The 26,504-nt window shown below is 48.3% G+C and overlaps 1 protein-coding gene across 7 annotated transcripts in view; it reads left to right on the forward strand.

Annotated features, from left to right (window-relative positions):
• Window positions 1–278: 278 nt before the first annotated feature.
• LOC144722070 (uncharacterized) overlaps window positions 279–26,504 on the forward strand; it is a 49,570-nt gene continuing 23,344 nt past the window's right edge. Inside the window, exons 1-6 of one of the 7 annotated variants that reach the window (XM_078600179.1) lie at window positions 279–359; window positions 4,479–4,617; window positions 7,808–7,936; window positions 16,413–16,514; window positions 22,395–22,577; window positions 24,058–24,162. In XM_078600179.1, coding sequence (XP_078456305.1) covers window positions 4,579–4,617; window positions 7,808–7,936; window positions 16,413–16,514; window positions 22,395–22,577; window positions 24,058–24,162 — 558 coding nt within the window. In that variant the 5' untranslated portion in view covers window positions 279–359; window positions 4,479–4,578. The other 6 variants (XM_078600178.1, XM_078600181.1, XM_078600177.1 and 3 more) reach the window with 6 other exon arrangements.

Here is a 26,504-nt window from a genome sequence, read left to right on the forward strand (position 1 = left end):
CTGCTGCTGCCTTCCCCGCTCGTCCGTGGGTCCCTCCTCCCGGCACCTCCGAGTCGTCCTCTCTCTTTACGAGAGCGAGGAGCGAAGTTACGAGTTTAAATTATTATAATCGTCATAGTCATCATAATTAGAAGATGATTTTTCATAATTTTCGTCCCGTCGTGTGTCTGCGTGAGATTTCACCGGCATGGTCGCTCCACGCGCAGCGGCAGCAGCAGGGTGACCCCGAGGGTCACGCGTTCATGCTTTTGGAGTTATTTTTATGAAAGCCACTGAACCTTGGACCCTGCTGCGAGTTGAGAGTTGCTGGGGCCAGAGCTGAATGCAAAACTGCTGCCTGCGCTGCGACCACGTTGAAGGTGCGTTACGTCTGACAGTCTACGAGAAACGATCCGTGCTTTTCCTTGGAAGTTGTTACGGCAATTAGCTCCGACTTACGTCTCCCCCCTTTTACGTCGTTTCCCAAACTCGTCGTCACGTCGTTGTGAACACCGCCACCCGCATCTGCGTCGCCTCAACCCCCTACGCACGCTCACGTCGCCGGCAGCAGCATCGCCCCTGTCGTTTCTCGTTATCCATCGCCTCTCAGCCTTCGTCACCACCACCCACCACCCACCACTATCCCCGTACACATCGCTTTGCTTTTACGTCGTTTCGATATTCATCGTCGCACCTTTCAGGAACGCATCCCCCGACGTAAACCTGGGAATGACTACTGCACCTGCAAGGGCGGCCGATCTGAGAGCTTACGTGGTGGGCGAGTCACCTTGCAACCCGACACCAGCGTCGAACCGACGACGCCTCGTCTGTTTCTGTTTACAAAGCATAAATACAACGAACCATAGCAAGAACGAGTTTATTTTATTTGTACCTGAACATCAACGGTGTTATGTCATGAATAGGAGAACGCCCGTAGCCCACTTGTGCGCGCAAGCGCGAAGGAAAACCGATAGTTTACGATTTAAAGCTTTCGTTCAAATGTTCGCATTAAGCAAAGTCCAAAGTGCACTGCCAGGCCACGTGGTGCTCTCTCGTGTTTACTGTTTTGTGTTCCAGTTGACCGCCGCTAAGCAGATTGCGAGAACTGTTGGGCAAATTCCCCTAAGTCGCCCGAGATTATCGGATTTAATTTTTAACTGCCTGGCTGAGAGGCGCGAGGGCCACTTAACTGTGCGTCGTCCTCTGTCACGTGGTCATGTTGCAGGAGCAGCTTTGATGATAATTATAATATACCCAAGAGCTGTGAGAACATTTCTCTGATTTTGTTTGTATACTGTTGTAGTCGTCGTTGTGTTTTTTTCCGGGTGACATCTTCCACATCATCTCAAGACACCCCAGAGAGAGGGAGAGAGGGAGGGACTTCGTTATCCGAAGTGGATCGGAGTGCCAGGTGTGGCCTCTGCTGTGGAACTGCTGTAACGCGTCGAGTTCTGTGCGTCGTTAGGAGCTCTTTACAATCTGAAGGTAAAAATCTGTTACTTTGTTTGTGACAGGCATCGAAATGCCACGAAAGGTAAAAATAAACGCGAACAGTTAATACGGGCAATTTATATTGCTCAGTTTGAGCCAATGAGACGTCTAAACGTGCAGTATAATATTCACAACAGCCCAACACTGCCGCGTGTATTTTAGTGGTTCGAGCGCTACGCTACAAAGCCGGCGATCAGAGATCGAATCTAGTTGGCGGCCAATACCAGTTACGTGTTTGTCTGAACCGGTCCTAGGCCTCTCTTAGGTCGACTCAGCCTCAAATGAGTACCTGGCGGCGATGGTGGTACAGGCTAAACGGGGGATCTTTCTCTCTGTTGCTGGTGGTGTTGTTGTCGCTCAACATGAATGTATTTTCTTGCTGAGAATGGTTCAACAACGGGTATCGAATTTCTCCACGGACCGTGATGATGTTATTGTGGTTTTTATCGTTTTTATTTTAACTTACGAATGAATTCTCGCTCTCTCCATGATTACCTCTATGTTGTGTAGCTAAACGGGCCCTGTGATGGATGTACAGAACCTCTCTGTACATAGTTTCATATTTACATAGTGTAGTGTATTACGTTTCATGGACGGTGTTTTATATCAAGGGATAATTCTAAGTTAAAGTGGGATTAAATAAATTGTGGTTGTTACTGTATTTGTTTTTGTTCAGGAAGCAGATGGAATATAAATGAAACACTTCTTGGCGAAAATGCTTAAACATTTTAGTAACGTTACAATGGCAATAAAATCATGAACTCGGGAGATGTACGCGTGGATATGTAAATCAACCAAAGTCTTTATAAATATCAAAATAAGAAGCTATATGTAATAAATGTGTTTTTAATATCTAGGTATCAATTGTAGATTTTAAGCTTTCGTGATTGCAAGGATTCATACTCTTAGGTTTTTTCGGTAAAGTCACGAAGGTAAAACATAATAATAAAATAATAATAAATGAAAATAACTAAATTAAATTACGACGTTTCGGAGGCAACGCAAGTCTCCGTTTATTGATACAGTAAATTTAGCTGTGACGGTCCCACCTGAAGACGGAGGACTTGTGTTGCCTCCGAAACGTCGTGATTTAATTGAGTTATTTTCATTTCTTATTATTTTATTTATTATTATTTTTACCTACGTGACTTTACCGAAAAAAACCTAAGAGTAGGTATCTAGGTATCATTGTACTGTGATGTCCTTTTCATTGAAACAGCGCCACAACTGAGTTACCATCCACACTTCTTGGGGAGGAATCCCTCCCTATACCGTGCCGGTCACTGGATGATTGTTTGACCACACTTCACCACACTTCACCACACTTCACCGTGCTGGTCAATGGGGGTTGGTGTAGGGAGGAGGAGCTCACGGACCGGTTGAGACAGCGAACCGGCCCAGGACCGGTTCGATTGCCAATTATATTAGTCGTAGCCAGGAGTCAAACTGTAGGGGCCACGTTCATATCACGGGGTGCACATCGCTGCCATTGATGTGCTTTATTAAACTATTTCGCTGTAAACTGAATTTAAATACCAGTATAGATTTGCGATAAATGTTCATGAGTATCGCTGTAAAAATAGCATTGGTAAACAACTCCTAAATGAAACGTGGTAAAATGCGAATTGGCTTTTTTACAGAGTGTAAAAAAACAAGTACAGTAGTGATGGCAGGTTAATCAGGGGTGGGGGTCTATTCACAAAAAGAACACGCATCATATATTATTATTATACCACATCTCACAGTAACGCGTCTGACAATGTTTAGGGTGCACTGACCTTTGAACCCAACCTCGGTCTAACTCTGGGCAACAGCAAACAATCAGTGGGTGAGTCACGCCTCGTAAGGAATCAACCCACCCAGGCACACTGAGTGATGACTCGTGTGGTGGTGGTGGTGGCGTGCGGTGAAACGAACTCACTCCTTGGCCGCGACACAGCAGCGTTGTTGGAGGCCTTCATCCAGCCACTGGACTCATTCTCATCATAACACGAGATCAGAAAAAGAGGATCGAGGTGAGGGAGGGAGGGAGATATTAGGGAGGTGGGGGGGGTGAGATAGAGGAGAGAGACTGAGGATGGAGTGTGCGGGAGATGGAGGACGAGACGGAGATAGGGCGGGAGAGGGTGAAAGGGCATGAAGCAGAGGAAGGAGAGAGAGGTCAAGAGGGAAAGAGGGGAGCGGATGAAAATCGACAAGCAGTGTGGGAGAGATGATTAGGGAGATGCAAGAGAGATCGAGGCTGGAAAGGAAGAGGTGGGAATAAGGAGAGCGGCAGAGAAACAGGGAGAGAGATGGGGGGGGGGATCGAGTGGAGTAGAGGAATAGAGAGGGAGAGTTAGAAGGGGTGACAGAGACAGAGCGACACATCGAGATAGATTCAGTGCAGCGAAGGCAAGAGAAAGGTGGAGACAGGGCTGTTTATAAGATCAAAAAGGTTTGCGGGTTTGGTGGCCAGGACGCACGGTCGCATCCCAAGTCCGTGAGTGTTGCCGGTAATCAGAGGTGGGACAAAGTCATTGTTATGCAAGTCCAAGTCGAGTCGCAAGTCATCAAATTCATGACTCGAGTCTGACTCGAGTCCAAGTCACATGACTCGAGTCCACACCTCTGCCGGTAATTATTATTAATTACGCGAGTTCACCACGGACAGCCCTCGCTTGAGTCTCTTCACTTTTTTCGGACGGGATCCTTTTCGCTTTCCACTGTAGGGAGTGCGATTATTACTTCTATTTGTGTACATATTCTAAAACGGGTGTATTATCATCACCACGTAAACACGTGTTTCCTTAACAGCAAAGTCAAGAAGCGAATTGAAAACGACCGACTCCTCGATCCAACACTCTGATAACCCAATCATTTGCTTTTAAATCCATCGACCGCTGTCACTTGGGCTCACGGCCGAGGGGGAGAGAGCCAGAGAGAGCGAGAGAGAGCCGTGTTGTGGCTGAGTTTGTCGGCCTCTGGGATGGTGACATCAGCACCGTCGTCTGTGATGTCGCTCACAGGGCGGGCGGCAAAATCAGGACGTGGACAAGTCAGCGAGACGGCCACCCCACCCCGGGGCCCCCATCACCACCAGCCCATCGGTCATCTCATCCCAGCAGCATGCAGGAGGAGGAGGACGACGCCAAGATCAACTCAATTGTGAGCTTTCCGCGATCGCTGGATTATAACCGTCTGTCTCGTTCTGTTGCCAACATTGTATGTGCGTACGTACATACGTACGCATTTACATACACGTGTATATACGTACGTACGGTGCGAAAGAAGTTCCAAGAAACATACATAGACTCACACAGATAAGCATTTTGACTTAAAGCTTTCGTGACTGCAGGAATTCATATTCTTTGGGTCTTTCAGTGAATCCATGTAGATAGAAAAAATTACAAAAATATGAATAATAACAATGTCACGACGTTTCGATCGCAATACAAGCAATCTTCATCAGGTGAAAAAAAGAGGGAGAAAGCTGCCGAGGCAGGTTGTTTATAAAGATTTAGAGAACCGGCAGTAGGTCTACCCCAATCAGAGAGCTGTTTACAGAGGTTTAGAGATGCTTGTCAATGTAAGCTCGGAGAGAGCTAGGAAAGAGCCATCACCACATGGAGGTGGAAAAGGATGGCAGGCCGCCATTCACTAACACAGCTAACGGTGGCTGTGTGAGTGAATGTAACTCAGAGAGTCGAAAATAACTGCTCACATCACAGCCAGTTAAGACCTAAACTGGTTGATAACGTCCTTCCAATGGTTGCTCAGTTTGTACCCATCTTCTCGGTTGAAATTGTGTCTGTGTTTATATATCTGGATGGCTTCATGAACGAATCTTTGCTGATAGCCAGTGGGTTTGCAAAATCGATTTCGTGTGAGCCCACCGCGTTAAAATAATGATTGGCCACGGCTGAGGTATTGGTCCTACCGTGTTTCAGATCTGCCTTATGTTCACGAACACGGTCCGAGACATGTTGCTTAGTTTCCCCAATGTAACTGCTGACGCAGACACAGTTTGGTTTGTAGACACCGGGGTATTGCATGTCAGGGATCACATCCTTCACAGATGGGATCAAATCACGAATTTTATGTACTGTGTTGAATCGTACCTGGATCTTGTGTTTGCTCATGATTTTGGAAATCTTTTTGGTGACCCCTGCTATGTATGGCAAGGTGATGGTTTTTATTGGGTCCTCAGATGGTTCTTTCTCAATGGTTGGGGTGATAGCTTTATGGATTGTGTAGTCTGAATATCCATTCATCTTGAGAGCTTGGTGTACGTGTTTCAGTTCACTGGCTAGGTGGTGATGGTCGGAAATACAACGAGCTCTATGGTGTAGAGTTTTGATGATGGAATTCTTCTGGGATGGATGGTGGTGGGAGTCAGGTTTTAGGTAGGCATCCGTATGGGTGGCTTTCCTGTAGAAAAGAGTGTCCCATTGAGCCATCAGGTCTCTTTTCGATTAAAACATCCAAGAATGGTAACTTGCCATCCTTTTCCACCTCCATGGTGAATTTGATGGCTGGGTGTATGGAATTGATGTGGTTGAGGAATTGGCTCAGAGCTGGTAGGCCATGTGGCCAGATGACGAACGTATCATCCACGTATATCTTCCACAAAGAAGGACGTAGGGTGGATGCCTGGATGGCATCTGTCTCAAATTTCTCCATGTAAACATTGGCTACAACTGGAGATAGGGGAGAACCCATTGGGGTACCTTCAACTTGTTTGTAGAATGTTCCATTCCAGGTGAAGTCAGTGTTGGTGAGGCACTTGCCTCAGCAGCTGTCCCCCTATTTTTTCACCTGATGACGATTACTTGTGTTGCTATCGAAACGTCGTGATATTGTTATTATTTTTATTATTTTTTCTATCTTCGTGGCTCTACCGAAAGACCCAAAGAATAAGATAAGCATTTCTTTCGAAGTTTTTTTGTGTTTAGTTTGTTGTCCTTCCCCCCACTCCTGATGGGCGCGGTTGGCTACGTAGGTGCAGAAGAAGTTCAACATCCATACAGACGTAGATAATTTGAACAAGAACTCTGCTTTGCGTGACGTAAACATTCCCCGGTTCGGTGACGATTCCAAAGTTCAGCGTAGATTATCTGCAGAAACGAATGACTGCTCCTGCGCCTGAAAACAAGACCTTCATGAATGTGGCGTTAGATTACGAGAGGACCCCACCTTGCCAAGTGTCTATAGGTGTGCCTCTGCTACAAGTTAATTGCTTCACCTCATATGACGCCTCCTCCTCTTGGAGCCATATGGGGTGAAGTAATTTACACGGTTGCGAGCACACTTACTCTATAAGCCCGGCTGCCCGACTTAAATTCGTGGCCACACAGCTAGCGTCAGTGTTAATTCATAGTAACGTGTTTTGGGGTTAGATCGCGTAAATGTAAATGCGCCGTTAAACCCGCCACCACACGACACAGCCAATCAGTAAGGTTTGTCACGTGAACAAAACATGGAAATTGGTTACTAGTTCAGCACACCGGTGTGTTGGAGAGAAAAACCCACAACATTTACAATTTGAGCACGACGTTTCGCTGGTGATTACAACTAGCTTCATCAGGCCATTGACATAATCGCGAAGAAGTCTTCCTGTTTCCGGTCTTATACTCCCCCATAAAAGTTATTATCAATAACATTAATCGCAAAAGCCTCGTGTGTTAAATCGGTGTTCACTGATATCTTTCACCAAACCTGCATTGACCGGAGTGGTGAGATATGACTGCCATGGCATGGGCAGGCCTTTATCCAGCTATAGTTGTACTTTTTAATCTCGAAAGCTAAGCAGCGTTCAGCTTGGATAGTACGTGGACAGGTGACGACTTTGCACAAACATTTTGCCACGGGGTTTGCGCAGCACAATCTGCTCGCTCCCCGACTTCACCAACCTCACCGACTAACGCCGTGAACCACGGCGCCGTCAAATAGCGCTCGTGGCTCGCACGGGCACGGGGGGGGGCCTCTTCCAGCAGTGGATTGACGACGAGGGCTGTGCCGTACACGGGCGTACGGACGGAGACAGCCGGAAGGTCTGTCTTCGTCGTCGGTTGTTGTCTTGCCTGTCGGCGTGCGTGTCTCTGTGTGTCTTTATGTGTGAATCGTTAACGAGTGACGATTGTCTGTACCGGTCCTGCGCCTCTCCTAGGTCGACTCAGCCTCAAATGAGTACCTGGTGCGATGTGTAAAACATCGCCACTCGGGAGACAAAGGCGGCCGGGAATGCCGTTGGCCACCCACCCCCCTTCGTGTGCCGTGCCGGCCTTCGAGCACCACTTGCCCCAACACTCTGTTAAGGCTACACGGGGGCATCTTTGTCTTTGTGTGTGTGCGATAGATGAGCAGCGCTCTGGTGCAGCGCAGCACCGGTGACACGGGCGTGCTGGTCTACACGCACGCCGTGATCAAGCACAGGCCCCGGCCCACGGGCGAGACGCCCTTCAAGGTGCCGCCCCGCGCCGCCCCCGTGAGTCTTGCCGGCGTCACGGCCCGCACCGCACGGCCCGCCACGCACACCGCGTACCACGTTCATTGTGCCATGCTCATCGCACCACGCTCACCGCGCCAAGCTCACCACACCACGCTAACGTGCACCGTGCCACGCTCACCACTCCACGCTCAGCATGCCACGCTCACCACACCATGCTCACCGCACCACGCTCACCGCGCCACGCTCATCGTTTCGCACGCCGTTTTGGCTCGGCACTAATTTCACAGCTGCGGCCTATGACAAGTTAACCGACTCGGAGACCGGAACCTCGGGGTTCTCCGCTTGGATTATAAAGTGAGCAGGTTAATCGGGAGAGGGCTTAAGGAGACTTACCCACGACTTACCGTCATATTTTAACCGTGAGTGGCACATTTCTGATGCGACTACAGTGAGGATGAGGATTTGCATTTATCGAGTGCTCAAATACTGAAAAGGCATCTCGAAGTGCTTTACAATGTAACCGAGAAACCATTGAGCAAACGAAACCGCAAAAGAATTCACGCACACGCACAACTGGCATACCTGTCAACCCATACGGTTTACCCCGTATTCTTGTCCAGGGAAATTGAGTTTTTCAGGTCCATACGGCGTACAGCCGTTTCAATACGGGCAAAACATTTTTGTTTATTTGTTTGTGTTTCCCCCTTGTGATGGGACTTTGTAGGATGAACGTTTATAAGGGCACGGGGTGACCAATAAGGTCTGAATTGGTCTGTAATAATGTAGCGGCACTGATAAGGAGTTGACAGGTGTGAACTGGGTACAGCAGCAGTGAAGTCCACAGCACTCGTGAAGTAGTACCATGGACTAAAATAAATAATGCAGGAATAAGATGGGCGCTCAACAGGCCAGCCACCATCCCTCTGCACCGTCGCTCAGCATCCTGCACGTTGTCGCAGGCGGGGCCCGCAGGAGCGTGCTGTCACCGCCGCGTGCCTCAGAGTTCCTGCGCTGCCACATCTCTCAGTGTTGCCAGCTGCGACGATGATGTTGATGTTGCTAGCCCTGGCAACTTTTTTGGCTTTCCCCGGTGACAACATTTTGTCATAGCTACTCGTGACAAATCTGGCGACCTTCTGGGATGAGTATATTATGCATATTTCGGAGTGATTCCAAATGTGTGTTAAGTATCAGGTTAAACTGTGCGTAATATTTGGGCAAATTGTCCAGTGGCATTTTTGATAGCAACGTCTCGCGACTTTTTGAGGTTTGTCATGTGACTCCGCTTCAAGAAGTTTGCAACGCCGCTCTCAGACACGGGATAGGGGGATTTCCATGTTGCGATGTTGTGTCTCAGGCCGATCCCAGGATCGTCCAACGTTATGTCTCAGGCAGGCGTCAGGAGCCCAGGAAGGCCCTGAGAGAGTTGTCACGCTCGCCACGTCGTCCCTCAGACCACAGAAGTCTGCACAGCGATGCAATGCAGAGTCTCCGGCAAATCCTGGGTGAAAGCCCAGAGAAATGGCGTCGGGAAAGAAGCGGGGCTGTGAGATTGAGACGAGAACATGCCCTGATGCAAGGGAGACAAATCATTAAATTAAGATCATATTTAATAAGTATGACATCACCGTAACATTTAAAGTAGGGGAAATTATAGGGCAGGTAGGAAATGCATTTTAACCGCACATATACTGTGGTGTCGAACGGAGAAAATCAATTGGATCGAGAGAGTGATGAGAAATGCAGGCTCAGGTGGAGAGGATTAAAATTATAAGAATCCAGAGAAGGAAAAATATGTGGCTTGGGCACATTGTCATGAGGGAAAGCTGAATAGAGGAACTGTGGGGAGTGAACGCTGTTGACAAAAAGGCCAAGAGATACATCGGTGCTGCTTAACGGCTTCAAGGAAGGGAAGGGGTCCATACAGTAAAATATCCTTCCCCCGCACCTCCGATGAGGACGGTTGGCTACGTACGGTGCGAAAGAAGTTCGACGTGCACACGTAAAGGTTGTCAACTGCTCGCAAGACGAACTGAGGTGGAGAAGGACAACGTAAAAAGAGACGCGCCACTTTCTATCCACTAAACTATTTTTGTTACTATACCGGACAAGGTCCGCTGAGCTATACAGCTTTTTTTTAGAAGCAACCTGGCCACATATGACAGCTCAACGAAGTGGCTTATCACTGTACAGGCCATCTACTACCTGAATAAATATCCATCTCTCTATATTATAGATTACCTCCCAATACGTACGGTGCGGATGACGTTCAACATACGTACGTACGAAAGGAAGAAGAAAGCACAAGATCGGACAGGATGGAAAGAGTTGGAGCCAGCCAACTGAACATGGGACAGAATACTAAATCAGGCGACATGAAGCAAATGAAAATTGGCAGGCAGGAGGAGCAGAGAGCACGTGGCAGCCAACTCGCTCGGTGTCGACATGGTTGTCCCTCCAGTGCGGTGCTGTACCAGGTTAATGGGTGGCGTTAATTCCATCAAAATAATGCAATTTTAGGTGACAAATGCATGCTGAGCATCACAAGGCCCCAGATTTGATCTATTAATACACGTGATCGATAGCGCTAAATCGTGTTGTATTTCAGGACACTAACGGCGACGAACTAACGAACAAAATCGCCGCATTTGAGAGACGGGCCGCACTCAGTGGGAGACCAAACACAGTGATGGAATGAAGAAATCAAAGCCACGTGTGCGAATTACGCTAATTGGATTACAGCTGGTGGTGCCATTATGGGGGGGGGGGTCTTAATTGTGATTGAGAATTGACGATTGATGATGATGACGGCATTTGATAATTATGCTGAGATGTGTACACGATTACCCAAGCCATCACCACGAAGGCGAAAACGTAACTTTCAGACCACCACTCTTGTGCACGAAGTCATTATTGGAAGCAAGCACATTATATTGAAGCCTATGACTCAACTTTACCGTAGGGATTTTTTGTTTTGCATGCGAGTGTGCACAGCACTCGTGGGGATCGGTAGTGGTTAGCACACCACACTACGATCCTGGCCAACATCAGTGACGATTAACCGAACCGGTCCTGGGCCTCTCCCAGGTCGACTCAGCCTCAAATGAGTGGGTGCGACGTGTAAACATCGCCACTGGAGAGACCACGACTGCCAGGCGTGTGTTCCGTGTCGGCCTTCATAGGCTGGGGCAGCACTTGCCCCAACATAGTTGGCACATCACTGTGTAATTATATCCTGAGTGCACTAAAGCACAGTCTACAAAGCCAATTGAGATTTTTTTACTATTTTTAGGACGTTGAACGTGACTTATTTAAACTAGAGCTCTTGTTTAGCACACCGGCTCGTGAAATCTTGTGTAATAATCAGCGCGCTTGTGTAATAATCAGCGCTCCTGTGCAGGCCACCCACAAGAGACGTGTTTTCTACTGATAGGAACCTCCTGATTTCACCAGGCCACAGGGGATTATTGTGTCCGTCCGTCGTGCAGGGAGGGGCTGGGTGGGGCTGGGTGGGGGGGGGGCTGGGTGGGGAGGATGGGGAAGGGCTGGGTGGGGAGGGTGGGGAGGAGCTGGGTGGGGAGGGTGGGGTGGGGCTGGGTGGGGAGGGTGGGGCTGGGTGGGGCTGGGTGGGGAGGGGCTGGTCACATCGTGGTGCCCTTATAAAACTCAACGTTTAACCTACTCACGCCGGCTTGTGCCTGCCCTCACAGTCGGGCATATTTGCGGAATACACCACGCCGCCGTTGACCCTGGCCATTGACCGAGCAACCCAACGTTCCTACCAGCTCCCTCCGCAGGAATGTGTTCAAAGCCACCCAACGGTTCTGAGCCGAGCACTCAGTGCCCGAACTGGGAGATGGAGGTGTGATGGTGTCTCGTCACCATTTGTCGATGAAAGACTTCCATGTTGCCTTCTCGGTGCTCTTCTCGTTTTATAACAAAAAATATATTTACAAACACACATTCAGATTGCAATTAAAAATAGCCGTTGTATGTTTTGAAAGTGCCAGACGCGAACTCCGAATCACCGGCAGCGTTGACAAAATGCAAATAGTTTGGTGTTGTCATCGTCCTGCCCTCTTCTCTAATTGTAATTTGTAACTCACGGCTGCGTGTGGCGGCAAGGCCATTAAAGAGTTGTTTGGCGTGACGTGTCGGCCGCTGTGGCTTAAATGACATCTCCACCAGGCAGCTGCATTGGGGGGGACTGCCGTGGGGTGGTTGGATTGCAGCTTCTATTTTGTACAGCGTTGGCTGTTATTGCTGTTTTGGCTTAACCCTCTCCTGTTCCGAGATGCCTGCAAGTCGCAGGGTCGGGGTGCGGTGTTCCCGTTCACCGACGAATCTCGGAACGCGCGAGCGGTTCGGTGTTACTTTTATTTAGAGAGGCGTAGTAGAGCCGTTGTTTCTATGAAAGACGTTTTACTCGCCGCGGAGAACCGTAGCGACACGACCGCCGCACTCTACGATAGCCGGCGCCAAACTGTGCCATGGCCGTGTGGGAGCCTCGCTGCCGATAAAGCGATCTTATTTCAGAAAAACTGATGCGGTACATGAATGTCATCGAATTTGGAATGGGTTAATTAGTCTGTCGGACAGCATGTGCGTTGTGCAAAAATGTTACCTGGAGAGTGAACAAAATTGCAAAAGTTGTTAATGATTTCCAAATATATATTTACAGATGCAATATGCCTTGTGGGGGTGGTGAAGTGGTGGTGCAATGGTTAGTGCACTGCGCTATGAACCCACCGATTCCACAACAGCAATTGAGATAAGAAAGCAAAACGATTGTGGCAAAAACATTTTTAAGTCGTTATATTCACACGTAAAATCTTGTAATTTGAAGCTTGTCAATGTGGAAACAGACAAATAACCAACCTGAATGTGTAAGCAGTGATCTTACATGCCAAGCACATTTGTTGGCATAAGTGCCCGATTAGTGTCCGCTTAGCGCGGTTGGCTGCGTATGGTGCAAAAGAAGTTCAACATGCGTACGTACGTATACTGAAGGAATGTATTTAATTGTCCGAATAATAAGCGTAAAAACCAGCGAACACTTGTCGCGTGGGCCAGCAGGGCTATACAGCACTGGTGATTCTTAACAAGGGTTAGACTTTGTACACGGCAGCATCGTTTACAAAACTTCCGTTTGAAAATCCACACTTTTTTGCTATTTTAATAACAGTGGCTGGCAATCGGGGCTGGTAGGCAGCCCACACCAACACAGCGCCACGCCTGGGAGTGGTGGACTGAATTCGTTCCATTCCAGTGAGGTGTTGCCCGAATGTCTCCCTTAATCTTTTCCCGTTCCGAGACGTCTGCAAGTTGCAGGGTGTGGCGGTCCCATTCGCCGCTGAATCCCCGAACATGCAAGCGGCTCGGCGTTAATTTTATTTAGAGAGGCGGAGTGCCACATTGTTTTTAGAGACATTGTACTCAACGCAGAGAACTGTAGCGGCACGATCGCCACTCTACGACGGCTGGCGCCAAACTGTGCCACTCGGCCTCCTGCATGGCATTTTACTTCCTATTCCGTTCTGGAATCGATTCGGATGACGTGCATTTACGTCATCGGAACTGAATCGGGATAAAAACTGATGACATACACGTGCAAGTGTACGCTACGCACGTACCGTCATCGGAACGAGGAAAAAGTTAAAGAACACAGTGCACTGAGCGTAGTTCTCGCGTTAACGCGTGTCCCCGTAAGAAAGCGCCTGTGCAGCAACCCCCCCCCCCCCCCCCCCCGTGTTCCGCACGCTCCCAGCGCAAACAGCGCCACCGCGGTGGCGGCAATCGCATGCAACGACGGCGCTTCACTCCAAGTGCTGCGTAAGGCCCTTCAGCTCTCCAGAGCACAAGCCTGGGGTCTGGCTGCTTAACGGCAGCCGCTGTGTTCCTGGCAGGGGGACACAAAGCCCCCCCCCCGCTCTACTAGTCGAGTGCAATGTTTAGCGCCCCACGTTACTCTTTGCAGTCCGGCTGCTGCATCGCTGTTAAAGGGGCCACACTATTATATCAAGAATACATTGTAAGCCACGCACGTTAGAATGAATTCCTCTTAATTGGGCTCAGCAGTCATCTACATTTCAATGCATGGGTGAACTAAGAAAATTGTGTTGCTTTGTGTAACACAAGCAACTCCGTAACGTGGCGCCAAAATGATGGAGTATATTGTCACGCGTTTGCCTTCATGATATTAATCATTTCTGTTACGCCTACTAAAAAGTGCGCAGAGAAGTCCAATGTCCCGTTATAGCCTCATTTTTCTTACGACATCTTTCACGGTGGACGCATTTCATCTCTGCGAGTAACACATTAAAATTTTCTTAAATTAAATGAGAATCTGTTCCTAAGAAATAAATAAGTCAATCGACGGATTTTCAAAGACCAACGAAGCAATGTAAACAAGCACGATTGGTAAACTCTCCGCTACATTTTCCTGGTGGGAAAAATCTCACAGCTCCCACCGCATGGAGCGAAACGTCGGACAACACACGGTGCGACCCGAACACACATCGAGGGCCGTGAAGCAGCAGCGGCGGCGGCGGCAGCACCACGGAAACCTGGAGCTCTTGCAGACGATACAAGAATGAGTGACGCTTATGTGCAACGCGTAGACATGAGTCAAAAGGGGACCTGTTCAAGAAGAATTGATTTAAAAAAAGAGGCAATATGCGACGTACACATTGAGCTTCGCTGTGATAGGAGTTGTTATTATTTCTACTTATGCTTTACCCCAAAAAGCCTCAACGAGTCTCAAGTCTCTTGCAGGAGGTCCTTGCCAAGTGTTTGCCGTAGGGGGTGGTGATGTTGCCACGACGTGTAATCCAAACTGAGCAAATTGCAGGTGCATTTTCTACATTGGGATGCTTCGGCCAATCCCGGTTACGTTGAATGATCGTTGAGTTCAGGGAGGAAACTGGAGACACTGGAGGCGGGGGAGAGAACAGGCGGATGCCACGCGGAAAGGCGCCCGAGTCTGAAATCGAACCCAGGCCATTCTTACAGCGAGGCAACGAGTGTTTGCCAAATTTCTCTGCCGCCCTCGGCGATGTCCGACGTGCTCTCCTGATGTGTGCCTGCAGACCGATGTGTCCCCCGTCGGTGCACGTTCAGAAGCGAAGACTCCACGGGTCGCGTCTCCTGCCAAATCTGTGCCCTCGAGCCCGGGCCCACCGACGCAGCATTCCGAGTCGATCACTTCCTACCCATTCTCTCCCGGGAGGAACGTCTCGGGTTATTCATCCGATTCGGATTGCGGGCGCAGTGGGGATACTCTGAAAGCGAACGGAAGAGCCGGCGTGAAGACGAGGGCGAGGAAAGAGAGCAAAGCGAGGATTTCTAAACCAACGCGGGCAACGGTGCCGATTGGAGGAGGAGTGAGGGGCACGCACGATGGTTTGAGTTCACAGTCGGAAGGCGAGCAGTCGCAAGCGGCCAACGAGACTGCAAAGCAGAGGGGGGACGCCTCGGGCAGAGAGAGGACGGCACAGTTTACGATTAAACCGGCACACATACGGGCTAGAATCAAAAGCCAGCCAGATCCGGAGCAGTTGGAGGGCGACGCTAAATTCAAATCCAAGCGGTTAGTGAAGGACCTGGTCAAAATATATTCTTTGCCAGTGGACAAACAATTGGAGAGCTGGAGCCAAGAAGTCGACGTGAAAGCTCAAGGTGCAGGAGGCGGTAATGGCACGGACGTGACTGAGAGCCTAACGCAATTGCGCACGGACAGCCGAGCGTCACGGGTTAAGGATGAGTCTAAGAGCGCTGGCCAAGCACGTCATTCTTCTTCTTCCTCACTGAATGGAATCAAAGCGTCATTTAATGGCGTGGAACCAAAGGAGATAATGGCAAACATAGGAATCGAGCAATTACCAGAGACGTGGGACACCCAGAGCGGCGGAATAGCCGAGGTACAAGGGACAATTTTGAATAATCACGATGAAGCCGAAGGCATGGAGGCAGATCGGCAAAGCAACTCAGCAGTGCTTCAAGGCCGGGTGTGTGCCGATAAATTAGATTCGTGGGGGACGGCGAGCTCGCCCGCGAGGAGCCAACGTAAATCACCGCGCGGGGGACAGATTGTGAGAAGGCACGTCTTGAGCCACGGAGGGGAAGATAGGCCCAGTGGGGAGGAGGAGGCTTTGGAGTCATCTGGCTCGGATTCAGATCGCGGAGAAGTCGGTGGTGCAAATCCATCCGAGCGAAATTCAATCGGCAATCCCCATCGCAATTTGCCTCACGCCACGATGCTTGAAGGCACGGGAACATCCCTGCCACGTTCCGCAAGGAGTGTTCAGGCAAGGCAAAATGTTCACGTTCGGTGCCTTGTTGCACCACACGGCCGTAAACATTTCACACAGGCGCTTGCACCGTAGAACTTTGTAGCGGCACGCAATTGAGCGCATTTTATATTTGCTCCCTTAGCGATTGACTTGATGTAAATTAAATACTGTACGTCACCACCCAGTCTGATATGCCACTCTTTCCTGCGTCCCGCGTTTAGTTATTGGACGCGGAAGGAGGCGTGACGGAGGGCCCACAGGACACCTCGACCAAGGCAGCGGCGCAGAACCACCCGCGGAGCCCTCGCGTGCGGCTCGAGCAGGTGATGCCCGTGTGCCGGGGAATCGTTCAGGATCGCAGTCCAGTCCAGTTCGTGGGTGCTGCTGCTGTTGCTGCCATGGTGTTGAGGTGCCGCGCGTGGTGGCTAGGAGATGTTAACGACCTCGCCTAGTATACAGGAGGTCGTGGGTTCGATCCCGACCCTGACGCCTGCTGCTGCATATTTGGAGTGTACGTGTCTCTCTCATCAGCATCACGGTGGCTAGGAGATGTTAACTACCTCGCCTGGTATACAGGAGGTCGTGGGTTCGATCCCGACCCTGACGCCTGCTGCATATTTGGAGTGTACGTGTCTCTCTCATCAGCATCACGGTGGCTCGGAGATATTAACGAACTGCCCACCACAAATGATGGCTCAACGAAGTGGCTTATCGTCAAGTGGAAATTTATAGCAGCCAAATTCTCTGCTTGCGGAGGCCGTTGGAGCTCAGGACCTGAGAGCGCCCACATCCAACATCTGGCTGCTGCACCCTTTTACGTCTTTGTGCTTTTACTTCATTTGTAACTAAATGTTTCTGTCGCTGCTGTTACCGCTACGTGCGTGGCTGTCCCCCCCCCCACCCCCCCAGTGACTCCCCCCGATCCCCTTAATGCCACCATCGCCTTCAATCCTCCGTGTTACAGTAACTCCCGCCTCTACGGGCTGGTCACAGATTACCCTGCCTGCGTACACCCAATCTCATCAGATCTCGGAAGCTAAGCCGGCATTTTGAGCCTAGATAGGACTCGCACGGGCAATCGCCATGCACGTAACAGGTGCTATAGGCTGCGATGCGACTCCCTCGTCAGCAGTGCAATAACATACAATGTTGTGTCTGTACTAAGCTCCCAACTTCTTTGTGTTCGCCTTGACTAAATCGCACTGACCGGCGTGATGAAGTATCGTTACATAATGTCACTGAACATGCACGCGTGCTAGTGAGAGGTGCGCGGATTTCGTTAGGTATAATATTGCACACTTGACTATGCAACGGTAGCATCTATTTATGATAAACCGCCTGACCTTAAAAATGTAATCGTTTGCAATCAAGTCCGAGATTTCCAATCCTTCCGATTCAACGGTGCATCACAAGGTGGTGAGTTTTATGACAAGAGCGCATACACAAATAAATATGCAAGGAAATACTTCGTGAAAACCTCTGCGTGCCTAATCGCTCTTTCCAGTTGCGTTATGAAAAATTGATGACCAAATTAGTGCACCTCTCCACTGGCCCGGTGATTTAGTAACATTACAGACTCTTCCACTAATAATACAATGGGACAGCACTTCCCATGAAGTAACCAGATGGTCATGTGAGAGGCCATCCATAATCATTCTCACTGTGGCCAGTCTTGTCACAATTATAAAAAAACATTATAATGCTGATTGATAAAATGTACACGTGCAACCGTGGATTTTATTTCCCCACTGCAGAGAAGTTCCATTTGTGTGATGTATGAATGGCTTCCTTATCCTGTGAGCCTTCATATCTCTCCATACAAAAGGGATGTCTGCACACAGCTTTGTCCTGGTTTTGATTCATGTCTGCAATTAGGCCGGATTGACCAACATTCAGTGCAGGGCCCTGTTAAATAAGGCTGAGCACGATCAGCGCTCACATTGCCATGCCTCTTCAGCTGAACCTAATTGATGTCGTTCAACCAAATCTAACCGTGTATATTGCATCTTTGCAAACGAAAGACATCTATAATATAGTTTTTTTGGGTTAGAGCGCTTAAATATAAATGTGTCATTAAACCCGCCACCACCCGACAAAGCTGATTAGTAAAGTTTTGTTACGTAAACAGGGCGTGCCATTTCATTACTAGTACAGCACACAGGTGTGTTGGAGAGCAAATCCACAACATTTATAATCTGAGTACGACGTTTCGCCAATAATTACAACTAGCTTCATTTGGCAATTGCCAGATTTGTGGAGAAATCCGCATTCAAAATCCTCTGAACTTTCCAATGCTGTTATGTTTTTCATGTATCCAAAATGCTTATACACCAATTAAATACAGGGGACATGGCTGTGGATACAAAATAAAAGTTAGTGAGCAGAATCATTGATGTGCCTATCAGTGATGCCACGGATAAGATCATTAACGTATTGTGCAACTCCTTATCCATAAACACATTTTCCGTGCAATCTTTGAAACAAAGGCAGTGATTACCTTTGTGTGCGGAGTGGCCACGTGTGTGTGTGTGTGTCCCTGCCCATACGATGTATGATTAACCTGGACATACAGTGCACTTGCCTGGACACCCATGACGTGGGCTATCAGTTCAGATATGGGCAGTGCGTGTCGGTACTCGGAGAACAAATTCCACGTGTACACACTGCAGCCTGCAGGTTCCACTTTCATGTACGCCTACATCGTCAATCGGAATGCAATAATAAACCGCGCATTCCGGCATTCTCTGTAAAAGAAAAAACACTCGGCCCATTTTCTGCCTACCTGCCAGAATGGTGCCTTCTTCCTCTTGCCTTCCTCAACTCCCACAATTCCTATCCCCAACAAGAAAGCCAGTGATATATATGTGGCAATAATATCCCTCTCTACACTACACAGAGCCCAGTCGAGAAGTTTAAGTAATTCATTTATCGTGTCCTCCCTTCGGAAGCCGTCTTCTTCCGCACCGATACATCGCTGCCAGTGATCGTGCAGCCCCTGGCAGCTGCCCTGTGGAAGCCTTCAGCTGAAACGTCTTTCAGTTGCCTCGTCGCATTCGATTTAACGCGCTCGGTGTCTTGACAACGAGATCCTTTCGCAGCGAGTTTCGCGCATCGCGTTCCCGGCGCAGGCTGCTGTGACAAGGCGGCGGGAGGTTTTTTTTTTTTTGGAGCGGCGCCCTAATAAAAGAATATCAAATAATCCCACAAACATTTTGACCGGAGCTCGCACGAATTCACGTTTCCCTTCGCCACCACTCGCTCCCCGCCGGCTGTGATGCTGACGGTGGAAGCAGTAATAAAACTTGACATCCTACATCAGGGGTTCTGAAACTTTTTCAACCGTGCGACCTCCTTTTGCGCGGCCAAAAAACAACAACCACATGGGGCCGCAGGAGTGGGGTTGGGGGAGTGGTGGTAGCACCACCACCACCACCCACAACTCACGGAGAGCGAGTGGTTGAGGGGGGTATCACTCTGCAGGCATCATAGCCTTGAGATGTGAGAGGTCTGGACGCAAGTCATTCTGACAAACGATGGAGCTAAATGTTAATTTGTTTCGGCAATTGAGCCGACAGGGTACCTATTTATTTAATAATCAATGGACAGGGTCAACAGGAACCTGGGTGACGACCCACCGTTCGGGATACACCTCGCCGCAACGTAATTGATCTGATTGGTCGGAGCACTCTGATCTGCAAATCACATCGGGACAGATTTCCCTTACCCCCCCCCCCTTATCCCTTACCTCACCACCGCCTCTCTCCATGCACCCTCCCGCCCCCGCCTCCACCCTCATCTGTGCCCAGCCCGGGCAGGTGTGGGTCGGGGGCAGCCTGCCATAGCTGCCACACGTGCAGCCTCGATCTGCTCGATCTGTGCGCGCGTCCAGTGAGCCATGCGCTCGCGCAATGTGAACGGGGATCCTGAGTTAGGGGGTTGCCGACCTTGGCGTACAAAAACCTCGGCAAATGTCGTGGGAAGAATACACTTTTTTATTTGACCAGGTAACGCCCACTGCGCTCTGTAGCTCTGTTTCAGAAGCGACCTGGTCACAAATGATAGCCCAATTAAGTGGCTTATCCGGTGGAAATGTATAGCAGCCAAATACCCTAAACGCGTGACGTTGATTCTAAATGTGGAAGGGGAAACCCGGAGCACCCGGAGAAAAATCCACGCAACCACAGGGAGAGAGACACGCAAACTCTAAATATACAGCAGGTCGGGATCGAATCTATATTCCAGGCGGAGTAGAAGGATGTCTAAGAAGGATGTCTAACACTGGAAGAGGGGAGAACTACACTGTGAATGCGTTGTACTTAGTCGTGTATGATTATAATGATGATTATTTTGCAACTGACAAACAACGGGACTTTTAGGTGTCCCTGGAAGGCTTACAAGATTTCCCAGGAAGGCAACGTCAAATAAGAGGACCCTGGGCGAACCAGCACAGGCGGCAAACCCATTGTCTTACGTGTCAGAATCGGAATCTTTCTTTTGACAGGAGGAATCCGATGAGCTATGAAGCTCTTTTTCGCAGATGTCCAGTATGGGCGCGTCAGCATTGTCCCCACGGTGAAGAGGTGGGCTCGTCAACTTAAACTCCTCAGGGACAAATGACAGCAGAAGGCCATGATGGCCAAAGTGTGTCGATGATTTGAAGCTTTCGTGACTGCAAGGATTCATACTCTTAGTTTTTTCGGTAAAGTCACGTAGGTAAAAAATAAAATAAAAATAAAATAATAAAAATCACGACGTTTCGAAGACTTTGTGTTGCCTCTGAAACGTCGTGATTTTTATTATTTTATTTTTTATTAATTTTAATTTCATTTTTTACCTACGTGACTTTACCGAAAAGAGTAAGAGTATGTGTCGATGAGTCTGAACAAAGATCATCTCGGTTTACAGTTGCCTGGTTGTACTGCTGGCCAAATACAATAATTGCCACAATCTCAGCTGTGTTGAGCTTCCGGTCATCGCAAGTCTGCGTGCATGATGTCCCCAAGGGATGATGATGATGTTATATTAACATGCAAAGCATTGCTGGGATTCCCATTATGTTTTTCTCTTCAAGGCACCTCTTTGAATATCATTTGTTTCCAGTTTAGACACACGCATTTGTCGAGGCCTTTGAATTGCGTCCTCAGCCGTGTCTAAAAACACGTCTTAGTTTGACGTTGCAATTGTTAAAACAATTGATCCGTCTATGAGTGCTGTTTTTAAAATAATGATATACTCGATAAAACATTGCACCACTTCATTTCCTAAAATCGACTTCACTCAACAATTGCAGAGCATCGACGCTGTCTTAGAGTATTTGTTGCAATTTGCCCACGGGAGGAAGTCATTGGCAAAGGTGCCGTGCGGAGGTCCGGTCGCTCGAACACTCTCCTTGTCGCGAGATCGGGCACGTCGTCAGCAGTGGCGCTGCCGTCAAAGTCGGGCATCCGCGTGTTTCGTGGGCCGAGCGAGAGGATCGATCCTAAAAAAAACCCCACAACGTTAAGGCAATCGATAACCCCGATCGAATTCATGACAATGGCGCCACCTGCAGTTTGACCTGCGATAGCGTGGCGAGGAAGGCATTTTCAGAAGTGGACTGTAGTTCAGAGTTATTCGGTAATTACGACAGTTGTAATATAGTTATATTAGCTAACACTTGTCTCTCCAGAATAGTTATTTTTTTTTACCAAAACAAAAGGTGACGCTTCCTTTGGCAGTACGGCACAAGCACAAATAAAAAAAACTCATCGCATTCGTCAATAACAATGCCCTAAAGAGGAACAATTATGTAATGGCAAACGTTTCGGGGCAATGCCACCTCTTCATCACACACACACACAGAGAGAGAGATGATAAGTGCAGGTTAACTTTCACCGAGCCTTTGCACGTATCTCATGCTCATTCATCGGATGGTAAAAAAACTTGATGACGTTTGGCCACGAGGACATCGACAGCAGTTGGCGACAACCATTTTCGGTCCATCTTCTTGGTTCTTTCGGTAAAGTCACGTAGAAGGGAAATAATAAAATAATAAAAATAAAACATAATAAAATAATTCTCACGACGTTTCGGCCACAACGCAAGCAGCCGTCCTCAGGTGAAGACCAGGTCTGTCGGGGAGACATCATTCAGACGCTGTCTCCCCCCCTGCAGTCACGAAAACTTTAAATCGAAACATTTTCGGTCCGTTGTGCTGTCACCAGAGTGATTGGCAGCTGAAGGAGAACAAGGCCATGCCGCAGCAGAGGCGGCAGCTGCAGGCAACGGAGGCTGCGTGGGAGGCTCAGCGAGCACCGGCCGGGGCGAGCAGACCCAGCACAAGCCACGCCGCGGATGTCCTGCGCGCCGAGATCATTCGTCTGAGCGAGAGGGTGTCTGCCCTTGAGGTACGCACACTTTTTTTCTTTTTTCTTAGAAATTGCGCATGTTTTCGGTTTGTTACTCTCACGTGAAACTCGTGTTATTTTACTTGATGATTCTTGAGCGGAATTAGTTTAACTTTTTATTTTAGCAGGTAAGGCCCACTGAGCTACGTAGCCCTTTGTCAGAAGCGACCTGGCTCAACGAAGTGGCTTATCAAGTGGAAATGTATAGAAGCCGAATAATTTAAACGTGTATTGAATCTAAATGTGGAGGGAAAAACTGGTAAGACACGGACAAATATCCACGTGACCATGGGGAGAACGTGCAAACTCCAAATATACAGCAGGCGTCAGGGTCGGGATCGAACTTACGAACTCCTGCATAACAGGCGAGGGAAAGGCCACAAGTGTAATGGAAAAATATTGAGCTCTGCTCATCTCTTTGGTTCTGGCTAAGGAAATCTCACACCCCGGTGTGGCCAGGAGAGGTTCTAGTGAGAGCTTGGTTTGTGTGGTGTTGCTGCTTGCAAAATTGTACGTTCGTGATTTGGTACCAGGTGACATGGGAAATGTACAGATCCAACTTGCTAATCTAAATTTCGATTTAAAGCTTTCGTGACTGCAGGGATTCATCTTCTTGGTTCTTTCGGTAAAGTCACGTAGAATGGAAATAACAAAATAATAATATATTATAATATATAATATTATTTTATTATGTTTTATTTTTATTATTTTATTATTTCCATTCTACGTGACTTTACCGAAAGAACCAAGAAGATGCTAATCTAAGTTCATTTCCTTTAACATGCCAGGCTATTTATTACCTTTACACGATAATACCTCATTAACACTATAATTTTGGCAACCTTTGTTCTCAAAACCGTCTAAACTCTCGCTGATAACAGCTTCTCTTCACAAGGCAGCAGACATCGCGGCTGTCGCGATTTTCACCTGAAGATGATGGCTTGTGTTGCTATCGAAACGTCGTGATTTATTTTGCTTTATTTCTACTTACGTGACTTACCGAAAGAACCAAAGAGTATGGATTCCTGCAGTCACGAAAGCTTCAAATCAAGAATGTACAGATCATTGAAACCTTATCACTTGAGGATATGTTGGCACCTAAACAATTGTTGTAAGTGATTTAAGTCAGCCGGACAAGACATAAGTGATTACCCAATTTGTTTCTGTACAAATAGACTTGAACAAAATATATATTGTGGGTTTTACACCGGATCTCAGTTGGTATTTAATTAAATGTATATTTTCTTCATCTTATTACTCATTCAAACTATTAAGGCCTGCAACAGTGAGATTTAGAGTTAGGATATCGAGGCATATATTGCTAGTCCCCATCTAAAATAAATATTGATAATTGTGATGATGATGATGACCATGATCAAAACATGCACATTAAACTACAGCAACAAAATTACCGTTTGCGAATATATGGGGCAATGTGCATTGATGTCGTGTGTGTGCCAATGCTGTGTCTGTGAACCAGGGAGAACTAAGACAGGCTCATAATGCTCTCAAGCAAGCAGAGAAAGCCGAGAAGTCACTGGTAACAGAGAAGGTCTCCCTTCACAAGGAGCTGGAGGACACGCAGGTAAGCCTGCTCCACCACCCACGCGAAACAATCGCAGAGGAGGGCCTGTGGGCTCACGTAAATGCAATACGGTTGAATTCAGGGGTGGCGATCTCGTGAGTTACAAAATCCCAGACATAGCACGCGAAGACTATCCCACAATACCAGACGAGAGAGCTAAACATAAATGAATTGTCTTGAGTGGTGGATTGTTGTTATTCGTATTTTAATGTCCTGGAGAGATTTCCAGACAGTTTGCTTAAAAATCCTGCCAACACCAGGACAGGTGGCAACGCTGTTAAACAGAAGCCACTGATTTATATTTCCACATTTTAACCAACATTCTTTTTCACTGCATCCAACGTTGTCCCACAATGCACGCGTCTGGTGATTGGTAAAAATGGAACCTGCTGGTGATGCTAGGTGGAGGATAATCACGGAAGTTTGGAAAGTCATTCGATAGTGTCCTTTGCCTTCTTCCCATCGCCTTTGATTTATTCAAGGGCTACATTTTGCTGAGCTCATTTTGATATTTTTTGTGCTTTTTTTGTTATTTTCATTTTCAGTGACCGTGTTTCAGGTCAATATTTTTCAACATTCATTGATTTCTGTTAAGACTGATTCAAGTCAATATCATCATAGCAGTGTAAACTTACAATCCATGTTTGTTTTTGGGGTTAGGCCACGCAGTGTCAGTTTGCCAATTTTTTATGTCATTAACCCTCCACCACCCAACGAGATTGTCATGTTTACAAAAACATATAATTCACGCGTGCCAACCTATCCATCAAATTCTGACCAATCAAGCTCCTCACCCGGTGGCTTAGAGGACTTTTCATGACCGAATTCAGCATCCACATGTGACGGCGTTTCGCTCCGACTGAATATTGAGTGGGCTGCCTCATCCGTGTAAAACTAAAACTGACAGCTTATTTGCACTGGTTGTAATTACTGCGAATGAATGGGACGCTTTGTGCGATGTCACCCCGCTGTACGGGGTACAGCAATGTTGCCGCTTGCAGTCGTCATGTCCGTAGTCACCCTGGATTTGTTTTGGTGAGTTAGTTGTTCACGCAATAGTTAAACGTGTGCAGTCGACATTGACAAGGCGACGTCGTTTTGGTCAAATGAGGAATTTAACATTTTACAAATCGGACTACGTTCCACATCCTGTTTCTTCAACTCCCACAGCCCCACGCCCGTCAATGGGTGTCGACATACCTGACTGAAGGGCAACACGGAATGCACGCTGCTTGAACTGTCAGCCTATTGTTCAAGTCACAAAAAACTCCTACGCGTTCGTTCATAATACTGTGGCCTTAAAAGGGGACGTTCGTGCCAATGGCCCTGCTCTAAAACACATTTTAACAACAGCCATTGCCCACAATGTCACCGACTATATGAATCTCCTTCTCCGTCTAAGGCGAGAGAGGGTTATCGACGAACACGTTGAGTTCTGTTGTTATTTGTGCTCGTGCACTACTGTCAACGCAGCAGCAGCAGCACCACTAAATACGTCGTGTTATTGGTCAAGCGATCGGTCGGGGTGTCACCTGCACAGAGCCAACATCTTTACGCACCTCTAAGAGCGTACCTCTGCCTGCCTTCGTGGGGGGAGCGGGCGGTTTTTCCCGCTGTGCTCCCACCTACCCAGGCGCCCTGGGTTCAATTCCTGGTCATGGGTAGCACCAGTGGTGTGTGGAAGGGAGACATATCCCGAGCCTCATATACATCGGGGGGGGGAGGGGGGTTGAACAAAATAAATGGGGGGGGGGGAGTTGGGGGGATGTAAACAAAATAAATGGGGGGGGGGAGTTGGGGGGATGTAAACAAAATAAATGGGGGGGGGAGGTTGGTGGGGGGGGGGAGGTTGGGGGAGTGAACAAAATAAATGGGGGGGGGGAGATGGGGGGGGGATGTGAACAAAAGAAATGAGGGGAGTTTGGGGGGGTGAACAAAAGAAATGGGGGGGGGGGGGGCGTTGGGGGGGGTGAACAAAACAAATGGGGGGGGGGGAGGTGGGGCAAAGCGGCTGAGGGTGGTTGCAGCCACTCCACCCCCACGCGTGTCGTGCCAGCCGAGGTAGGAGCCCTGCACAGTAACAGCTGACCGCATGGAGTCCATCAGGCTTAACAGGAGGCCTTTATCTTAGCGCGCGTGTGTGTGAAGAACTTATCGCCATCACTGTCAGGGTAATAATGTTCTCCTGATGTTTGCTATCGGCACGGTTTGCATGCTAGGGGATTGTTGAGGGTGCGTTCAGAGTATTTGTCTGCTATAAATGTCCTCGTGATGGTGACAAGCCACTTCGTTGAGCTGTCATTTGTGGCCAGATCGCTTCTGGACAAAAAAAAACAACAACA

This window comes from Lampetra planeri, chromosome 13 (genome assembly GCF_965212315.1).
Source record: "Lampetra planeri chromosome 13, kcLamPlan1.2.h2, whole genome shotgun sequence".
NCBI classification, from domain to species: domain Eukaryota; kingdom Metazoa; phylum Chordata; class Hyperoartia; order Petromyzontiformes; family Petromyzontidae; genus Lampetra; species Lampetra planeri.